This window comes from Choloepus didactylus, chromosome 6, assembly GCF_015220235.1.
Source record: "Choloepus didactylus isolate mChoDid1 chromosome 6, mChoDid1.pri, whole genome shotgun sequence".
Taxonomy (NCBI): Eukaryota; Metazoa; Chordata; class Mammalia; order Pilosa; family Megalonychidae; genus Choloepus; species Choloepus didactylus.
In genome coordinates this window covers 151,628,894-151,648,925 of record NC_051312.1, presented here as the reverse complement: position 1 = coordinate 151,648,925, position 20,032 = coordinate 151,628,894, and the positions used below count along the sequence as shown (strand labels likewise).

The 20,032-nt window shown below is 44.4% G+C and overlaps 1 protein-coding gene across 4 annotated transcripts in view; it reads right to left on the bottom strand.

The window, feature by feature from the left end:
* Positions 1-20,032, bottom strand: part of NTM (neurotrimin) — a 1,043,036-nt gene that overhangs the window by 907,472 nt on the left and 115,532 nt on the right. For 3 of the 4 annotated variants that reach the window (XM_037841978.1, XM_037841979.1, XM_037841981.1), the window contains exon 1: positions 6,179-6,248. The exons of the other annotated variant lie outside the window; for it this stretch is intronic. In XM_037841978.1, the coding sequence (XP_037697906.1) occupies positions 6,179-6,233 (55 nt within the window). In that variant the 5' untranslated portion in view covers positions 6,234-6,248. Of the gene's footprint in view, positions 1-6,178; positions 6,249-20,032 lie in introns of those variants that run through there. 4 annotated transcript variants of the gene reach the window in all.

Below are 20,032 nucleotides of genomic sequence, written 5' to 3'. Positions count from 1 at the left end.
AGCTTTCCATCGGAGGCAGCCTGACCTTGAAGAGGGAAAGGAGGGGCACTGGAAAACTCCTAGAGTTTAGATATGATGCAGTGGGGCAGGGGGAAGAGAAGTGTGGATTTAAAATCACAAAATCCAAGTTTGAGTCCTAAATCAGTAACTTAAAACTGATGTGTCCCAGAATAACTTATCTGAGGTCTGGGGTGTTATTTTTTTTCACCTTTAAAATGGAAAGAATATGATTTGCTCTGCCTATCTTTATGATCTATTCCAGGATCAAATGAAAGAGTATCGAAAAGTAGTGTGCTGACATAAGAGACTTAGCTTCACTGGGAACTCAGGCTTAGAGGACAATTCCTCTCAATACTAAATTTATCTCTCTTATCTATCTATCTATCTACCTACCTACCTATCTAATTTATACCTATCTACATTTGATCTATCTATATCTATCTTTTATCTATCTAATCTATATCTGTATCTATCTATACAGTTCTATCTTTGTATCTCTCTAGTTTTATATCTATCTATATCAACATCTACATATATCTATCCATTTATAGCTATCTATCTATATCTATCATTTATCTATCTAATCTATCGATGTCTGTATCTATCTATCCATTTATATCTATTTATCTTTATATCTATTTTTATATTTATCTATGATTTATCTAATCTTTAACTATCTATATCTAAACCTCTCCATTTATAGCTATGTATCTATAGCTATCATTTATCTGCCTAATCTATCTATATCTACATCTATCTATATCTACATCTATCTATCCATTTATAGCTATCTATCCATCCATCTATCTATATATCCATCTATATCTACATCTACATGTATCTATCCATTTATAGCTATCTATCTATCTATCTATCTATCTATCTTACTCTAGGACATCTGTTTTAACTCCAGTATCAAGATGGGTCCTATTGCCTGGTCTTCTTCCTTAATATCCACCATGAGACTTTCTCTGGGTCTTATTCCACTTGGCTCAAAAGGACAGAGGTGACTTCTTTGGGCAAATATCTGTAGGTTCTCTGCCCTCATGACCTCAAAAACAGGGCCTCAGAAAAACAAATACCAAGGGAAGGAGGAGGTGCACAAAAACATTTCCTACCAGTCCATTGCCTCATTTCCGTCAAGCCTTGCCTAGTTTTATTCAGGCCGTGGGGCTGTGGACCCTGCCGTATTTCCAAGGCTCAACCAGGCTCTCATGGGCCCTGCTGTTCTCAGATTCTGTGGAGTTAGTAACTCATGCCGGGAGCTGGATTCAGCCAGCCCCCCTCAGCGGGTTCCATGGCACAGCATGCACTGGAGCAAGACATCTCTCCCCACAGTCCCCGTCCTCCTCCTCCTCGGAGCGAGTTGGCAGGATTTATAGGGCTGTCCCAGTGACACGCCATCTCAGTAACTGCAGAATGGCAGTTGTAAAAAATCCCATTTGCCATGGTATTAGAATCCCATTAGCACTCCCGATGGAGAAATAACCCCGACCCTTCAGAAAGAATTAAAGATATTTGGGCACCAGCATTTGAAGTGTTATGGGCCCTTCCCCTGTTTGGATGACTGCACCAACAGACATAAAGCCACAGGCACCAGATGTCCTTGGTCCGTAAATCCCTTGAGGAAAGTCCTGGGAATGATGTATGAAAGGGCCTCTATCCCACAAGCAGACTCCAGAATAATCACAAGGAGTAATGGACGCAGGATCCTCTGATGCACAGGAAGCCAGGTTTGGATTTCAGAATCCAGCCCTTCTCTCTCCTCTCATCCTAACTCCATTGCATGAGTAATAATGGAAATCAAACAGAAATACTGACAAAACTTTATACATCCAGATCACCAAAATAGAATAAAATGCAAAATAAAGTGTCTTGTCCAGCCATATCACTTCATCAATGAAGAAACAGCCCCAGAGAGGTGAAGTAACATGCCCAAGATCACACAGCTTGTTGAATTGGGGTCTCCTCAACCACAGGCTGCTGCTCCTGCTCCTATACTTCCTCCCAGCCATGGGAAGGGTCATTCTCAGCTTGGGGTGATCCTCTGGACACTGGGCATTTCAGATCATGGGTTGTGAATTTGCTAAGTGGCTGTTCATCCGCTTTCCCCCATGTTTGAGTGTGTGTATCTGGGTGGACCTGTTGTTTGCATGCCATGCCGTGGTGGTTGATGACTGAAGCCAGAGAGGCCAAACCCCACCACGTATAGCTGTGTGACCGAGGACACAGTGTTCACTCACTTTATACCACAGTTTCTTCATCTGTAAAGTGAGGATAAGTAAAAAGCACTTACACCATTTCTCAACATCTCGGGGACCAACTTAAAATGTTGATTCTGATTTAAAAGGTTTGGAGCTATGGAAACCAAGATGCTCATTTTCAGCAAAACCCAGGTATCACTGACACAGCTGTTTCAGGGACCACCACACTTTGAGGATCCAGGCCATTGGGCTTTGTGAAAATTAAACGCAAGGAAGCATACAAAGTCCTAATGCAGTGAGAGTAAGTATTGAATAAATGGTACTTGTCAATATTACACATTTGAGATTTAGAACCTATGTGGGAGATTCAAGAACGTTTATGAAAACCTATTATGACGTGAACTGAGCTAGAAACACAATGACATCTTGTCATCTCAACCCAAACTATGTGGGTGACAGGTAATGTTCTCCCTATTTCTTCAATGAGAACGAGGCTCAGAATGACTAAGTGACTTCCTCTCGGTCAACTAGGTGGTGGGTTTATGGGTCCAAGGCCAGGGCTCTTCCCACCCCGTTATTGAATGGGGTGGCGTCCCATGTTCGCATTAACAGCTCTGCCGGTTGTCCAGCCAGTGATGATATTGCAGAGGACAGGGTGGGCTGATTCCAATAAGCACATGTTGATTCTGAGACTTGAGCACCATTTGGCATAAGCAGAGAGAAGCCCACCCACCATCAGGAGGGAGTGGGAGATCCGAGAGGCATCCATGGGCAGAAAGAAAAGGAAGGGAAGTGCCGAGTGACAGGATGCACACTGGCTGGATATTCACAGATCAATACATAGACGATGGATATGCAGGGAGCTTGACAGCTGACAGACGTGGGGGCGAGCCAGCTCCCAGATGGCACACAGACCAGGGGGGATGTGGGAGAGCTGTGATGCTGAGTGGAGGTAGACAGCCCAGAGACGTCAGAGAAACAGCTCTCACGATTGGGCAATGCACTTGTGGGCGAAAGAATCTGATGCCTTGCAAAATGGCCTCCAAACTCCACTTGTGGCTTGGCTGTTTTAAACCCCTTGCAGTTCTTTGCCAATGGGAGCTTCATTCCTGACAAGCCCTAAAGGACAAGGGGTTAAACAGGACAGAACCCGGGGGCGGTAGGGGGTAAGGGAGGAGCAGGAGGGGAAGCTGCAGTTCCACTGAATTTACAGCAGGTGGGGGCAGTGGAGAGCCACTGAATTTGAGGGCATCCCTGTCAGGAAAGGCAAGCAGCAGTGACTGAAGTGGACAGAATCAGGCCCAGGGGACCAGGGGGGAGCAGATTTGAATGGCCCTGGGGTCTGCTCAGAGTGAGTCATTTAGCACTTTTAGTGGCACCCGGTTCCCTTCCTATTCTGACCTGCCTGGTCATAAGGAATGCTCCCTCCCTTTGTGGGATTTTTGATGGCATCTGCGTTAATCCCTGCCCCACTTAACTTCGTCTCTAACAGAGCAGCTACATGGGTTAAAGAAAAATGCACAATCACAGCTACTCAGGCTGTTTAAATTCCTGATCTCAAGTATCACATGGGCCTGAAATGGCCCAACAATCCTAGTACATTGTCCCAGTGGATTGCTTTCTTCTTCTCCAGAGATGACCATCTTACACCTTCTGCTTTCCCCTTAAGCCTCCAAGACTCCTTCCTCTCCTCTCCACCTCTTACATCCCTGAGGCATCTGAAGCAATCAGAAAAAAACTATAGTGCTGAATCTTTCCTCCCCAAGTCTGCCCTTCACTATCTGTTCTACCCCCACACTCTACCTTTCCTCCTATTTCCACTTCCAAATGAGTCAATCCTGCCCCAACTCTTACCTGGGCTCAGGATTTCCTGTATATTCCCCAGTGCTTCCTCCCACCCTGCCTTTGTTCATCCCTTCTTCTCTTCACCATCAATTGTTCCCTCTTCCCTGGATAATCCCTGTCTGCACACACACACAGCATGCAGACATCCTTTCTTGTCTCCCACCTGAAAGCAAAGAAACAACTTCAACAGAACAAACTTCTCCCCGTCTCCATGTCCCTTTCTTCTCTCTGGCACATCAAAGCCACCTGAGAAGGCTGTCTGTTTCTCAATCTGGACTTCTTCATCTCCCATTTTCTCTTGCACAGAATCCAGCTGGGGCTTTTCTTTCTCCCACCTCCCTGGAAACACATCTCATCACAAATACCAGTGATTTCTTTCCTTCCAAAGCCAGTGGTCAATTCTCAGCTTCCGTCTTGCTCAGTCTCTCACCCATATGCCAAATCCATCAACAAGTAGTTTATTAAGCACCTATAATGTACCATCCCTGTCCTCAAAGGACACAAAAATAGCAGCTCCTCTGAAGCTAAATTCTAGGCAGGACATTAAACAATAACCCAGGTGGCCAATCAAACAAATACATAAAGTGTGTGGGGAGGCGATGAGTGGTATGGAGGGAAATGGAGAAGGGAAGGGACTTGGTGCACAGATCTGCAGGAGCATTTGGCCTCACTGACCACTCCCTCCTTTCTACCAATGGAACTGTGATCCACAAAAAGATGTTGAAGCCCTAACCCCCAGTTCCTCAGAATGTGACATTTGGAAATAGGGTGTTTGCAGATGGAATTTTTAAAATTCAGATGAGGTCATACTGGCATAGGGTGGACCCTTAATCCAATCCGTCTGGTGTCCTTATAAAAAGTGGACAGGAGACACATAGACATGGAGGGAAGATGGCTGTATGAAAACCGAGGTGGAGCTTGATGTTGTGATGGATGCTCAAGCCAAGGAACAGTGTCAGAAGCTGAAAAAGAGGCAGGGAACACACTCTTCCCTGGAGCCTCCAAAGGGAACACGGTCTTGAAAATGCTTTGAATTCAGACTTCTGGCCTCCAGATTGGGGACAATAAATTTCAGGAGTTTTAAGCCATCAAGTTTGCAGTACTTTGTTATGGCCACCCTGGGAAACCAAGACTCTCCTCTTGCCATCTTTTATTGCCCTCCCTCTCTGAGTCAGCATATTCCTCTGGATCTCCTCCCACAGCCTTTCTCCTGACTCCCAAGTCCTATAGAATATTGCCTTGCTCTCTTGTCTGTCCACACACACTCCTTCTGTGCACTCATCCAGTCCCTGGTTTTAGACACCATCTATGTGCTGACGATTCCAGCCTCCACCCTTCCGTTGGACTCCAAATGTGTAGATCCAATTACCTTCTCCCCATCAACACTGGGAGTCCAATAGGGACCTCAAACTTAATATGTTCAGGTAGAACACTTGGTTCCAACCTCTCCCATTACACACTCACACACACAAACACACACACACACACACACACACATAAATTAGATTCTTCTCTGGTCTTCCCCCTTCTCATACATGACATCATCTTCCAAACAGTTGCTAGTGATCACCTTTGATTCTGCTTTCTTTTGTGCCCTACCCATAGCCAATTCTACAGAAAATGCCATCAGAACTCTCCTAAAAATCTTCTGAATCTACTGTTTTGTATCACCTCCACTGAAACAGCTCTAGTTGCTATCATCTCTTATCTGGACTGGCAAAAACCTGGCCATTGATCTACCTGCTTTCACTCTCCAAAGAACAACCAGAAAAACCTCGATGAAAATATAAATCAGAGCATAACATCCTTCTCTCGCAAACCCTTGAGTGGCCACCCAGTAGGCTTGGAATAGAATCCAAACTCCTTTCTTTTGCTCCATAACATCTCAGCACTAGCCCTGCCTCCTGCTCTGAGCATCGCCCCCTGCCCTCTTCCTCCTCACTCCCCATACTCCAAACACCCAAGATCCATCCATCCTCTTCCTCTGCCTGGAATGGTCTCCCTTGGATATTTACACAGCCAGCTCCTTTCATCCTTCGCATCTCTTCCTGAGAGTCACCTCCTCAGAGAGGCCTTTTTGATCCCTTTCTCAACAATCACCACATGCCAAGTCATTCCTTATCTCTCACCTTCCCGCAGATCCTTGACAGCTCTCACAGCTCCTGGAGGAACAGGATTCCTCATTGCCTGTGGACTGTTAACCTGAAGGCAGGAATCTGGCCATCTGGCTGGACTGTGGTTATGTAACAATGAAGTCATGCTTGGACATCGACTGCCTGAATTGGATTTCTAGCTCCACCACTTACAAAGTATAGAGCTTAGAAAAATTACTTCACTTTCCTGTGCCTCAGCTTCCTCATCTGTAAAATGAGGATAATGACAACAACAACCAACTCATAGAACTGTTGAGAAATATAAAAAAGATGTGGATAAGGTGATAAATATGAAGCACGTGGAACAGATATTCACAGGGAATATTTGCTCAATAAATATGGGTGGAATGAAGAAATCTTGGATCCTAGGGATTCCCTGGGGAATAAAGGTCTAAAAAAGAGGCAAACTCTCCTCCCTGCACAGGCTCCTGTTTTCCCATGCCAGCAACATGAACAAGCTGGTCAAAGTAAGAAAGTGTTTCTTGGCTTGACTTCACATAGCTGATGAGCTCCGGAGGGTCTACAGCCTCCCCACTCTCCACCACACTAAGGACAGCAGAGCTGAGGGAAGGACTGGGCAGTGTGGAACTCAGAGCAGCTAAAGCTGTGCTAGGGACGTGGACACACCCTTGGCAGGTCCTGCCTTACCCAGGAAGACCCTCCTGCAAGGGCAGCAGGAGCCAGAGTGTAACAAAACAAAGTGCTTAGGGTCTTTCCAGTAAGTTCCCTAGTGCCCTCCACTCCCAGCAACACACAGCCCTTCTTCTATCCCGTGGTCTGTGCCAGAACACAAATCACCCTGAAGTTTCATTTGCGGTGCTCTGTCTTCTCAAAGGTTAGCAGATAATTCACAAAATAAAACAGGATAAACAGATTAATACAAATGCATATACGCTGGCAGGGCAGTCAAAGAGCCTATGCATGCAGGTGGAGGGGAACCTTACCTCCTCTGGGGGCTCAGCGGACCCCGTCCCCCCAACAATCACACATTACTGCATGAGAAGGCACTTAGAGTATTCATAAAATAAGAGAAGAACACTGTGTTTGGGAATTGCAAGCAGGGAGGGAGTGAGTAAGATGAGTCTGGAGAGGGAACAAAGGACAAGTTAGGGATTTTTGAACTTTTTTCCCCAAGAAGAAGAAGACATTCAAGAGTTCAAAGCAGGAGAGTGACAGGATCCAACTGTGTTGTTAAAAAGGCTGCTCTGGCTGTGATGTGTAATGTGGAGAAGGGGCTGGAAAGCAGCAGAGTGAGACGTGAGGAGATGTTCTGGGCAGTGGGTGTGTTGGGTGGGAGATTAGCAGGGCCTGACTGGGGGGGGGGGGGCGATGGTGGGGATGAAGGCAGTTTACTGGGTCTGATACTTTAAATTTGGGTGGTCTGACAAGCAGTGAAAGATTGCTGGGCCCTTGGCCTATTTCAACACCACTCTAATTCTACAAGGTTGTTATCATTAAACCCATTTTACAGATTGGGCAGCTGAGACTCTGAGTAGGTGAATGCGTAGGTCACCTTGCTATTAAGAAGCATAGATCATGTTTGCACCCATGTCAGTGGGACTCCAGGCCTCTTTTCATTATCTGGCTTATCACTCACTGCAAAAAGAACATGCAGAATCATCCAGTCCCTGTTCCTTGACATTTTCCTATCAAATTATGGACACCTGGTTAGCAGCCGTAGTGTCTTCCAGTGCTACATGAGCTGGAATAATCTCCGAGCTTTATTTTTTTAGCTCGACTGGACTCCAGAGTGTGCATCCAAGTGCTGGAATGGAACATCCACGCAAACCTGTTGGGTTCCCGGGAAGGCAGGGCCAGCATCGGCCTCTCCCGCCATCCCAGGCTCAGGTCAGGGCTCCTGCCTGGAACCGACGCCAGCGGGACCCAGCAGACAGAGGATCCGGGCATGGGCCAGCTCCTCCTGCTTACCTGCAGCTGCCCCCCAAGGAGGGCGAGCAAGAATATAGGAGCTCAAGTGAGGGGCTAGCAAGTGGTCCTCCCCTGCCTGCAGTTTTGGCCCCAGGCTTCTCTGCCAGCCCTTTCCAACAGAACCCCCTTTCAGCGGCATCTCAGCCCACAGGCCACCACCGTGGAATAGGAATGAGCTGCTCATGTATATGCAAATGCCAGCCTGGGAAGGCTGGAGGAATTAGCATTTTTGATGAAACAAGACCGCAGGGAAAGAAAAGATGTAATGGGCAATAACTTGCTGTGTTTATTTAAATTTTTTTTGGAGGAAAAGTAGGGAAAAGATCACGGTCCCAGGGCCGATGTCAGAGCCATGTCCAAGACTCAGAAGAAGCGTAGAATAACCAAAATAAAGAACATTATTAAGATAATGATACAAAATAGTGAATTTGATTTCTGTAACTGTTAGTAAGCATTTAATAAATATGAGCTATGTGCCAAGCCACATGTATAGCAATCTTTCCAACAATTTTACAGGGTGGATGGTGTCTTAGGCTTCCAGGGCTGCTGTGACAAAGTGTCACACAGCAGTTGGCTTAAACCACAGCATCATATTGTCTCACAGTTCTGGAGGCTAAAGGTCCAAATCATGGTATTAGAAGGGTGATGTCCCTTCTGAAGTCTGCAAGGGGCTGGCAGTGGCAGCAATTCATGATGTTCTTTGGCTTGTGGCATAGTCCAATCTGCCTGTCACATGGTCATCTCTCTCACGTCCATCTCCTACCAACTTTGACCATGTCTCCTCTCCTTATAAGGACACCATCGTATTGGATTAGAGCCTACCCTAATATAGTTTGGCCTCATCTTAACTATTTCCAAATAAGGTCACACTCACAGGACTGGGAGCAAGGACTTGAATGTGACTTTCTGGGGGATGTGATTCAATCCATAACAGTCAGTATCATGATCTCCATTTTACAGAAAGAGAAAACCGATGCTCAGCTCTGCCTGCAGTCACATTAGCTGTGTGCACAGGAGCTGGGACTAGAATTTCGTCTGCTGAGTTTGGAGCCCACACTCTGAACCCCACTCACTTCTGCCCAGTAGACACACCATGTTTTGACTTGATTGCTCCATTGGTAGTAGTCCCTGGGTGCAATGGGAAGTGGTGGATGGGAAACCCTGAGGGTCGCAGAGGAGAGGATATGCTAATTGGTGTTTCTTCTCCCCAACCAGAGCATCACTCAGGGCCAAGTTTCTCTTCCAAAACCCCATTTGCCTGGACATGAAGCAAAGCAAAAATCTCTTAGTTATCGATCACCTACTGGAGAGAATTCAGTAACAGCAAATCCCATCTCTATTCAGGAGGGGAAAGGGGGAGAGAAATGAGTTTCAGGGAGCTGGGCTGGGTCCTGTGGGTACATGTGCTTCCAGGATAATGGCTCCCAAAAACCCTCTGTGCCTGACCAAGACCCTGTCACTATTCATATTAACAACATTAAGGATGGTGACGCCCCCCCCCATTCACCCTTCAGGGTGGGGGTGTGTGGGTGGAGGGATTGTCAGGCCAGGTTGCCAGCATGCTGGCAGACACACTCTAATTTGGGTTGCATGTCAAGCACTAACAGTTTTATTGACTGTATTATTGAACTGGAACGAGCGAAATGCTCCCAGATAATCGGATGAAGATGCTGGGTCTAAATGACTCCCCCAGTGAAAAGGGCTTTATTCTTCTTTCACCACTCAGCAGGTGGGGGCTCCCCATGGCCCCTCTGGGTAAGTGGTGAAGGGTTCTGCTGCCTGGGCCCCAGATCCCCTTATCTTCACACTCGGCTGTGCTGATATCTGACCTGCCCAGGGTTTTGCTTCCCTGTTGGGGTGCTGTCCTCAAACAGGCACTTCTCAAGTTGAATACACCTGCCCACAATAACAAGGCGAGGTTTGTGGAGGCAATGCAATATGGCAGAGGAAAGCCGCAGATTTATCTGCCTACCTCTCCATCCCAGAACTGAAGCTGATCCCCAGCCAGCTGCCAGCATGATCTGGAGGGCCTCATTCTTTGGAGTGAGGGAGTGCAAAAACTTTTGCCCACAATATTCTCTGTAACTCATCCTAAATGCTAGAAAAACAAATGGCCCCAAAATGCCTCCTCCCCCACCCATCCCTCCTGTGGGGTATCTGGAGGAGACAGGTGGAAGGAGGGCCCTCTTTCATTTTAAGCCTCTGGGTAAAGACTTGCTTCCGCAGAAGTCACGTTTCCTTCAATCCCAATACATTCAGTTTGGAATTCAGCCAAACATCTCGCATTTGCCCCTCACTGGACTTGGAAGCAATTCAGATGTCTTGCAATCACTTTTCAAATTCTTAGCATCGGTTTTGATAAACTGACACCTCTCACTCCATCCAGCCTTCTCTGTTTCCAGCCACGCCATGTCCCCAGTGAAGATGCATGCATCATTCTGTGCACTCGTTGATGAGGCGTTCAGTGTTTGAGCAAGGAGCCTGGGAGGGAGGAGTTGAAGACGATGAAGTTTCATTTTGCCCAGGGCCTCTGCCAGGCCTGGCAGAGGGCCCGCTCTGGCAGCTGAAACAAAGCTTTGGGGCTGGAATGCTTGCCATGGGTTCTGGGGGCCTGTCCCAGTGCACCCCACCCTCTGCCCAAACTCGTTCCCACGCCAGCCTTTCCTGGCTGCCCTCCCAGGCTGCGTGCGGTTCATGATTTCAGCGCTCCTGGAATGGAAAGAGGGAGACCTATCACCATCTATCTGTCATGCTGGCCCCTCAAAACCGGTGGGTGGGAGTTCAGGGAAAGCAGGGAGGGAGAGGAAAGTTTGCAGGGCTGCAAGCCATGGAGCAGAGGCAGTAAGCAGGCCTTCTGCAGCCTCCCAATCAGCATGATTGCAATCAGCCCGGAGCCAGTGTGCATTGAACAGAGTGGGCGAAACATGCAATCTGCAAAATCTGTGTCAAAAATCACAAACAACAACAATCAAAACAACAGGGGAGGGGTGAGAGCCTGGAGGAAAACAACGCAGAGCAGATTTCCATCATTAGTGGCTGGCTATTCCTGACCATCCCCTGCTGACCAGGGTAGACTGAGAAAAGCCTGGAAGGGAGGGTGATTAGGCCAGCAGGCGAGACACTCAGAGTCGACCCACGTCTGCCCTTCAATCAGTTTCTTTTACTACTAATTTTCCCTCATGTTTTTTAATTTAATTCTCGGCTCCCTTCAAACACCAGTCAATGAACCTTCCAAATTTCCTCCAAATACCCTTGAAAATGTTGAATTATGCAATTAAGAGTGGTGTAGTACAATAATATGAGAAGAAATGTTGTCATACAGACTTTAATGAAACACACCGGCTTGGGAAGGGAGAGGAGAGGGAAAGAGATTTCCTGGGGCTGTACTTACTCAGCCTCTGGTGACATTTTCCTCTTCATTGTTAAGATCATTATCATAAACACAAAGCCCTAAAAGAATTTTAACTGTGGACCTTTCAGGGTTCAGCTACAGAGACTCAGGTCAGAGCTGGGTTTGCAAATATTGGGAAGGAAGCTCATTGACAGTGGGTTAGTGTTTTCATGTGTTCATTCATTCATTCATTCATTCAAAAATATTTTGCCAGACTCTGTTGCCTCCAAGTCCTTGCACATGCCATAGGACTACCCAGGAATGTTCCAGATTAAGCACTGAAAATCGCATGTCTCAGACAACCCCTCCATCCTGGACAAACCAAGATGACTGGTGTGCCGGTTTGGATGTATTATGTCCCCCAAAACACCATGTTCTTTGATGCAATCTTTTGGGGGCAGATGTATTTAGTCTTGGTTAGATTGGAACTTTCGGATTGGGTTGTTTCTATGGAGATGTGACCCACCCAACACTGTAGATGATAACTCTGACTGGATTATTTCCATGGAGGTGTGGCCCCACCCATTCAGCTTGGGTCTTAATTAAATCACTGGAGCCCTATAAGAGCTCAGGCAGAAGGAGCTTGATACTACACCCAAGAGAGACATTTTGGAGATGGCCATTGAAAGCAGACTTTTGCTGACCCTGTGCCCCAGAGAAGCTAAGAGAGGATAAAACACCCCAAGAACAACATTTTGAAGCACTCACAGGATCTGAGAGTGGAGCTAGAACATAACCCAGGATCAGCAGATATCAGCCACATGCTTTCCCAGCTAACAGAGGTTTTCCAGACGCCATTGGCTTTCCTTCAGTGAAGATATACTTGTGCCGATGCCTTAATTTGGATATTTTCATGCCCTTCAGACTGTAAATTTGTAACCAAATAAACCCCCTTTATAAAAGCCAATCCATTTCTGGTGTTTTGCATGATAGCAACATTAGCAAACCGGAACAACTAGTCACACAAACATCCGATCGTATTTGCTTGGCCTCAGCTCTAACCTCCTCTGGACAGCCCTCTATGCCAACACCTAAGTGGATTCACTATTCCATAGAACCCTTACTTACTCTAATCACATTTCCTTCCTCACAACGCCTTCCACACCACAGACGTTCCTGGAGGACCAATGCTGTGTCTTACTTGTCTTTGCAACCCTAACACCTCAGAGAGCTCGGGCACCTGGCGGGTACACACACATTTGCTGGATCACTGATAGTGATTATGAAAATAATAGGACTTATAATACCAACAATGGTATGATTCATTTATTCAGGTTGACTAAAGGCCTGACACTTGAGAGCATAACTTTAAATGATAAATGGGATTTTGATTGGCAGAGATGGGAGAACATTCTAGAAAGGGAGGATTTTGTACACATTGAGTACAGCAATTGATAAATAGAACTTGTTGAATGACACACACTTGGGGGTCCAAGAATAAAAGGCATTTGAGGAGAAAAGATTATAAGGTTGGTTGGAAAATAAGGTTGAAGTAGGCTACAGAGAAAAATACTGGTTGGGAAGGTGAATTAGGCTGAATAACAGGTGCTATGAATATGAAGATTGACTGAGCAGATGAAGAAATCCCAGCACTTTCTGAGCAAAGGAATGGGAAGGCACAATGCAGCAGACAGATTACAGGATTTATATGCTTCTAAACCTAGGTTTATCTCTGTTTTACTACATGGAAAAGTCACTTAATGTTTCTGGATCTCATTGCCTCAGCTTTAAAATGGGGGTATTATTCTAATTTTCAGAGTGATTTGGGACTAGAAATAACATTTGTGTTGCCTGACACAGTCAGCAATCAACAAATGGAAGCTATATAATAATAATTATTATTGTTATTTCTATGACCATGTCATAGCTTAAGAAAAATTGGTCTAGAGAACTGCTGGGGGAAGGAGAATTTCCCCACTCGTGCCCTGGACTTCTTCTAGGTCAATCTTCAGCAGACAGCATTTAGTAAGCAGGGCTCTTTTTTTTTTTTTTCATGGATCCTTGTGCCATTTTCAATATTATGGTTAACATATTGTCCTTTTGTCTGTGGCTCTATGATCCTAAAATGCAGTGGGCACTATGTTAATTTCATTTCTTTTAAGTTATTTTCCCATAATTTTGTTAATACTTCTAAGTTGTTAGTTTTTTTTCCCTTCTCTTATAAATGTTTGTTGCTTCCAGACCAGATGTCAAACAGTTTGAAGCTAATGACCACACTTCTATTTCTTCAGTTTGTTCAACTCCATGTCTACAGGTCTCTGTCTGTACTGAAAGTACACCAAATGTGCACACTCCTCATAAAACAGTGTTTACATTGAGGTATTTGGAGATCTCTCCCACCCTCCACTATCTGGTCTCAACTTGATCTTTTTTTCAACTTGACATCCATCTTTATATGCAACTTTATATCCATGTCCATACCACAGTCACATTAATCCAATTACTCTTTACTTAACCCACCAGGCACTCTCAAGTCCTGGAATGTAGGTTCTGTCTTCTGTCCCCCTAGAATTTGAAAGGACAAGTTGTATTCAGGATTTGGCAAGTAGACTGGGGAAGGTAGTGTTTGTGAAGGTGACAGTATGGAGCAGGGGCAAATGGAATTTGGAGTCAAAAAAAGCATGCTTAACTGCTGGCTCTTCATTATCCCTCCAAGCCTCATCTTTCTCGCCAGTAACATTGCGGTAGTAATAGTACCTTTTTTATAAAATCATAGAAGGCATTGAATTAGCATTACACATAAAGATGCTGTAGAAAGTGAAAAGTACTATGCCTGATGTTTATTGATACACAATGTGACATAATGAAAAGCATACAAGAGTTGGCTTTCCGTTCCAATACCACCAGTTACTAGCTGCGTGATCATGAATAAGTAACTTTGCAATTTTAGATTTCAATTAATCACCCTTAAATGAGAGTAACAGCAACTGTCCTGCCAATTTTCAGGGCCGTTAGAATTGCAAGGGAGACACTCTATGTAAAATTGCTTTGTAAACTGCACCGTGCTATACAGATGAAAGCATTCTTGTGCCTTGTTAAGCAAGTCACATTGCTTAACACTTGTTAACCGGGTCCCGGAGGCAGGTGGACTTCTTGGAGACCCAGATCCACCATTTACAAGGAGTGGGACCTGGGGCAAGTCCCTGCATCCCTCTGTACCTGCTTTCATTATTTATAAAATAAATATGGTGCTGGGTTTTTAAGTACCCAAGTACTTATCTAGGGTTGCTAAGAAGACCAAATCAGTTAATACATACAAAGTGCTTAACAGAATAGCTGATAAAATAATTGAATAAGCAAATTAATCTATTATTGTTGGTGGTGTTATTAATGGTAGAATTATTATCCTTGGGCCTCCAGATCTTACCAGCTCTGAGTGTGTCCCATCTTCTAAGCATACGGTTCCCATCTCCAACTCTGCAGCCACTGGGTCAGGCTACATTCTACCTTGAATTCTCATCACTCATCTAATCTTGTTCTGCTATCCTCAGATTCTTTATCCTCCCCAGAAATATAACCCAGAAAAGTCATTTTATAGTGAGCATGATTCCTCCATGCTGGGAGATAGGCACCAACTCCAGGGTTTTATTAGTTAATATCCTTGCATTGCCTTCAAGAGCAAAGTCTAATATAGCTATAGACATGGCCCAGATTTTGTGTGGCTCAGAACTCAAATAATGTTGAGGTATTGCTTAAGAAAAAAGAATGCACAGTTACAAATACAAAACTAGGTAAGGGTGTGTTTATTAAAAGGTGAAAAATATCCACAATCATCAGAAACTCCAAAATAATACCATATTGTCATTAATTATATCTTGATACACTTCTGTGATATGTTTCCTACATTTATCTTCATATTTTAAAATCACTTCTTCACATGACACTTTTGTAATCTCATTTTCTACAGAGAGAATAGAAAGATAATTCAGGATGTCCTCTAGCATTGTTCATTTTTTTTTTTAACTGATGGCTTAGAGCAGTTTCTTTCAGCTTCCCAAATCATTGCTGGTAATGTCACTGAAATTCTTAGAATCTTGGTAAATCTGGAAAGAAAGGTCTACATGCTACATTTTTTTGTGATATTTGGAAGAATTTTCTGCACACTAGCTTTTGGCTCCTTACATTTCAAACCTGCTTCTCTCCTGCCTCCCACATATTTCCAACCATGGGTGCCATGGGACACATTTCATATTGCAAAACAACTTTTGGGTGACACTATGGGTGTTTGCACAGACAATAGGTGCTGCTAGCACTAATTTAATATACATGGAAGTGACTGTGAAGCACATAAAGTCCATCTGGTGAAGCCCCAACTAAAGATATCCTCAACTCAACTGAGAACTGTAGCCACTGCAGTGCCACCTGGCACAAGGGAGAGCAATACAAATGCAATGGCACATGAGGAGGAATGACAGTCTTGATTGATTGCAATTAAATATCTTACTTTTCTATATTTAAATATATATATACAAATGACCAGCTGACTATTTCTTTTTTTTTTTATGGTAAACCACCATCTTGCTATTTATTTTTTTTAATTCATTTTTATTGAGATGTATTCACATACCATGCAGTCATACAAAACAAAGCATACATTCAGTTGTTCACAGTACCATTACATAGTTGTGCATTCATCACCAAAATTAATTTTTGACATTTTCATTACCACACACACAAAAATAATAAGAATAAAAATAAAGTGAAAAAGAACAATTAAAGTAGAAAAGAATACTGGGTGTCTTTTTTTTTTCTTCCCCCATTTTTCTCCTCATCCATTCATAAACTAGATAAAAGGCAGTGTGGTCCATATGGCTTTCTCAATCACATTGTCAGTCATCATAAGCTATATTTTTATACAGCCGTCTTCAAGATTCATGGGTTCTGGGTTGTAGTTTATCTACCGTCAGCTACTAAATTCATTAGAACCTAAAAAGGGTTGTCTATATTGTGCGTAAGAGTGCCCACCAGAGTGACCTCTCGGCTCCTTTGGGAATCTCTCTGCCACTGAAGCTTATTTCATTTCCTTTCACTTCCTCGTTTTGGTCAAGAAGATGTTCTCCATACCACAATGTCGGGTCTAGATTCCTCCCTGGGAGTCATACTCCATGTTGCCAGGGAGATTCACTCCCTTGGGTGTCATACTCCATGTTGCCAGGGAGATTCACTCCCTTGGGTGTCAGATCCCACGTAGGGGGGAGGGCAGTGATTTCACCTGCAAGTTGACTTAGCTAGAGAGAGAGGGCCACATCTGAGCAACAAAGAGGCATTCGGGAGGAGGCTCTTAGGCACAATTATAGGGAGGCCTAGCCTCTCCTTTGCAGCAACAGTCTTCCCAAGGGCAAGTCCTGTGGTAGAGGGCTCAATCCATCAAACACCAGTCCCTTACGTCTGTGAACACATTAGCAGCCATAGAGGTGGGGAAGCCAACACCCCTGCAGTCTCTACCAGCTTCTCAAGGGGCCTCTGCATATTTTTTTCATTTTTTTTTTTAATCAACTCTTTTTTTTAAATCAACTATATCAAAAAAAAATTTTAAAAACATACAATTAAAAAAAAACATTTCAAACAAACCATAACAAGGGAGTAAGAATAAGACAAATAACCTAAGATAAGTACTTTACTTCCCAGTTGACTATTTCTTAGTGCCTCCTCCAAAGTCTTGGAAGGAGCCAATGTAAGTGAAGGGCTCTGTTTCTGTTTTCTTTTACAACATAGAGAGTCATCCCAAAAAGTAGTGTTTTGAGGCCTTCCTAGCTGTCCCAGCTCCAGAGGAGCTCCCAGCTGAATGCAGTCACAGGAATGACCCCAACTGACAGCATGCTTAGCAGAGTCCAGTGTCCCAGCTGAGCCCTGCCCATGTCGCAGAATCATGAGCAATTCAATGGTGGTGGTTGTGTTAAGCCACTAAAACAATGGGGGTTGGGGGCGGGGTGCTCAGCAATAGATAACTGAAACAGTAACAGCCAACTACACCACTCCTAGGAGTGTGATGCTGCCATGACGACACTCTATGACACATGGCCTAGGTTTGGGGATCCTGCTGCAGGCAAAGGCTAAAGGGCACAGAGGAGGGCATTAGCAGAGGCTGGTGGAGCACTGAGGTGAGTGAGAACCTTGTGAACCTGGTTAAGGAAATTTCCAGGCAAAATGTTGAAAATATCAAGTGGCTTCATTTCGTAATGTATGTTAAAATACTGCAAGAGAGACAGGAATCAAGGAGGAACTGATCAGTTTTCATGCAGAATTTAGAGGAAATATAGGTGTCCCAGAACAGTTTCTCCAAGTGGCAAAAGATTGGAGAAAATATCAGATAAAAGATCAAATAAAGATTGTGACTGGAAGATCACTTGCTAAGATTGAAGGCAATACCTCATAGAGCCTCTGAACTAGAAGGAAAAAAAAAAAAAGATTTGTAAGATTTGTAAGGGTGTTGTCCCACAGACGCTTCATATGCCCAAAGTAGAGAGAGCTTAGTCTCTGATAAAAATTATGATGGGCGCGGGACACGTAGTAAATCCCAATAAGATTGTGAGATAACATGTGATATTTTAAGGAGAACTGTCCTGTGAGAGAACTGTCAGATTGGAAAAAGGGATTGCAGAAGTTCAAAATGCAAACAAGCATTTGAGCCCCCAATTTTTTATGGACAGAAAGTGGACTAAGAAATGTATTCAGCTGTAAATATGGGCTATTTCATGTGGAAAAGAGACAGTGACTCCCAGAGCAAAGCCAAGATTCTAGAGGGTAGGAAAAAATATTGATGATAAGAATGGATTTGGGAACTCTCCCTAGAGGTGGAATTTTGTCTTATTCAATCCCTTGGGGGTGGCTAAATGGGCAACCTGGTCCCTGATGGATTTTAGAATTGCTATGGACCAGTGATAGCTCGAGCATCCCACTCCACCCCTTTTGAAAGGGGATGGGAATGTTTTTTTGCACCTGTTCTGTTTCTGTAGTACTATTATACCACAATTACATGTTGAATATGTTGGGGATGGGGGAGCCTGACTTGTATTTTTTTTGTTCAAAGTTCTCTAGTGAAAGAGTTGTTAAGACCAAGGAACCTAATCCACAACTCAACACAGATCATGGGATACTGGCCTTGAGCTGATGTCATAATGGGATGAAAATGTGGGTGCCTTGGAGAAGGCGAGTCTGTTTTCCATATAAGAGGGATGGGGACTGTTGCAGTGAGAAGCAGGTTGTGGATGCTTGTCTGAAAAGATGACCACCAGTGATTCCTCCCTTGGGATGCTCTTTCCATCATGGGGCACAGTCTGGGTCCTCTCCCCTTGAATCGGGCTAGGCTGTGGCTTTTTAGACCAGTAGAATGAGGCAGGAGAGGAGTGGTGCTGTGCCAGCTCCCCAAGTGAGTATTATGAGGCTGACAGCTTCTGCTTTTGTCCGCTGGGGAGCCAGCTGCATGTAAGTATTTCAGGCTGGAATACTGCATGAGAGAGAAAATGTAGAGAGAGGGACTATGTGGACCCAAATGTGGGGCCCCAGACCCATATGTGGACTCACCTGGTATGTTCCAGACCCAGCTAAGCTGAGAGTTGAGAACAGCTCCCTGTGTGATTCCATGAAGAACCACATAGCCAACCCACAGAATTATGAGAAATAACTCATTTTTTTTTTCTTTCAAGCTACTAAATTTTTGGATGGTTTGTTGTGCACCAAGATACAATGGAAATACATTCTAAAGCTGACATTTTATTAGCTTCATGGTAAACCCACCTCTGGGCATAGAGCCTGGAGAGGAAGGCAATGGCTCATTCCCATGTCAGCCCATGACAAGGGGTTGCATGAGGTTCTATGCCCCTACCCCAGGCAGACTGTTTTCTCCCCTTCCTTGCTCTGCTCTGTGCTAAGGGAGGTTTACTCCTACACACTGCATTGCTTTTCTCCTTGCTGGCTCGCTCGAGTTGGCTTTGGCAAATGCCAACAGAGAAAGTGGCCTTTCTCCTGCTCCCTCTGCACTTCGGTGATGCAGTTCTGACAGTACCCAAATCCTGCCAAATCAGATGCTGGTGGGCAGGGCTCCTCCACAGTGCCAGCTCCCACTTGGCTTCAATAGCATTATCTCTTCACCTTAGGCTAGACAACTGTGGTCACTGGGCACCTCAAGGGGCCCTTTGGATTCTCTTTTCCCTGCCTACACCTCTCCAGATTGTCTCCTGATCATCATATCTTCATTTGAACAAGTGGAATTCTGTTTCCTGCCATTACCCAGACTTATAGACTCCCCTTTGCTAGTACCCAAATTCTGAATCTTAATCAGCGGTTAAAAAAGAATGAATACAAAACACATTAGATACTGGATTTGAATCACGGGTTTATAATTTGCTAGCCCAATGACTTTGGACTAATCAATTAAATTTCTGAGTCTTAATTTCCTCCACTGAAAACAGAAATAATCTACTCTATAAGGTTGTGTTTGGGACATCCATACTCAACAAGTCCTTGCTCCAGCATATTATATTTAAATATAACATTATTTTATATTTACC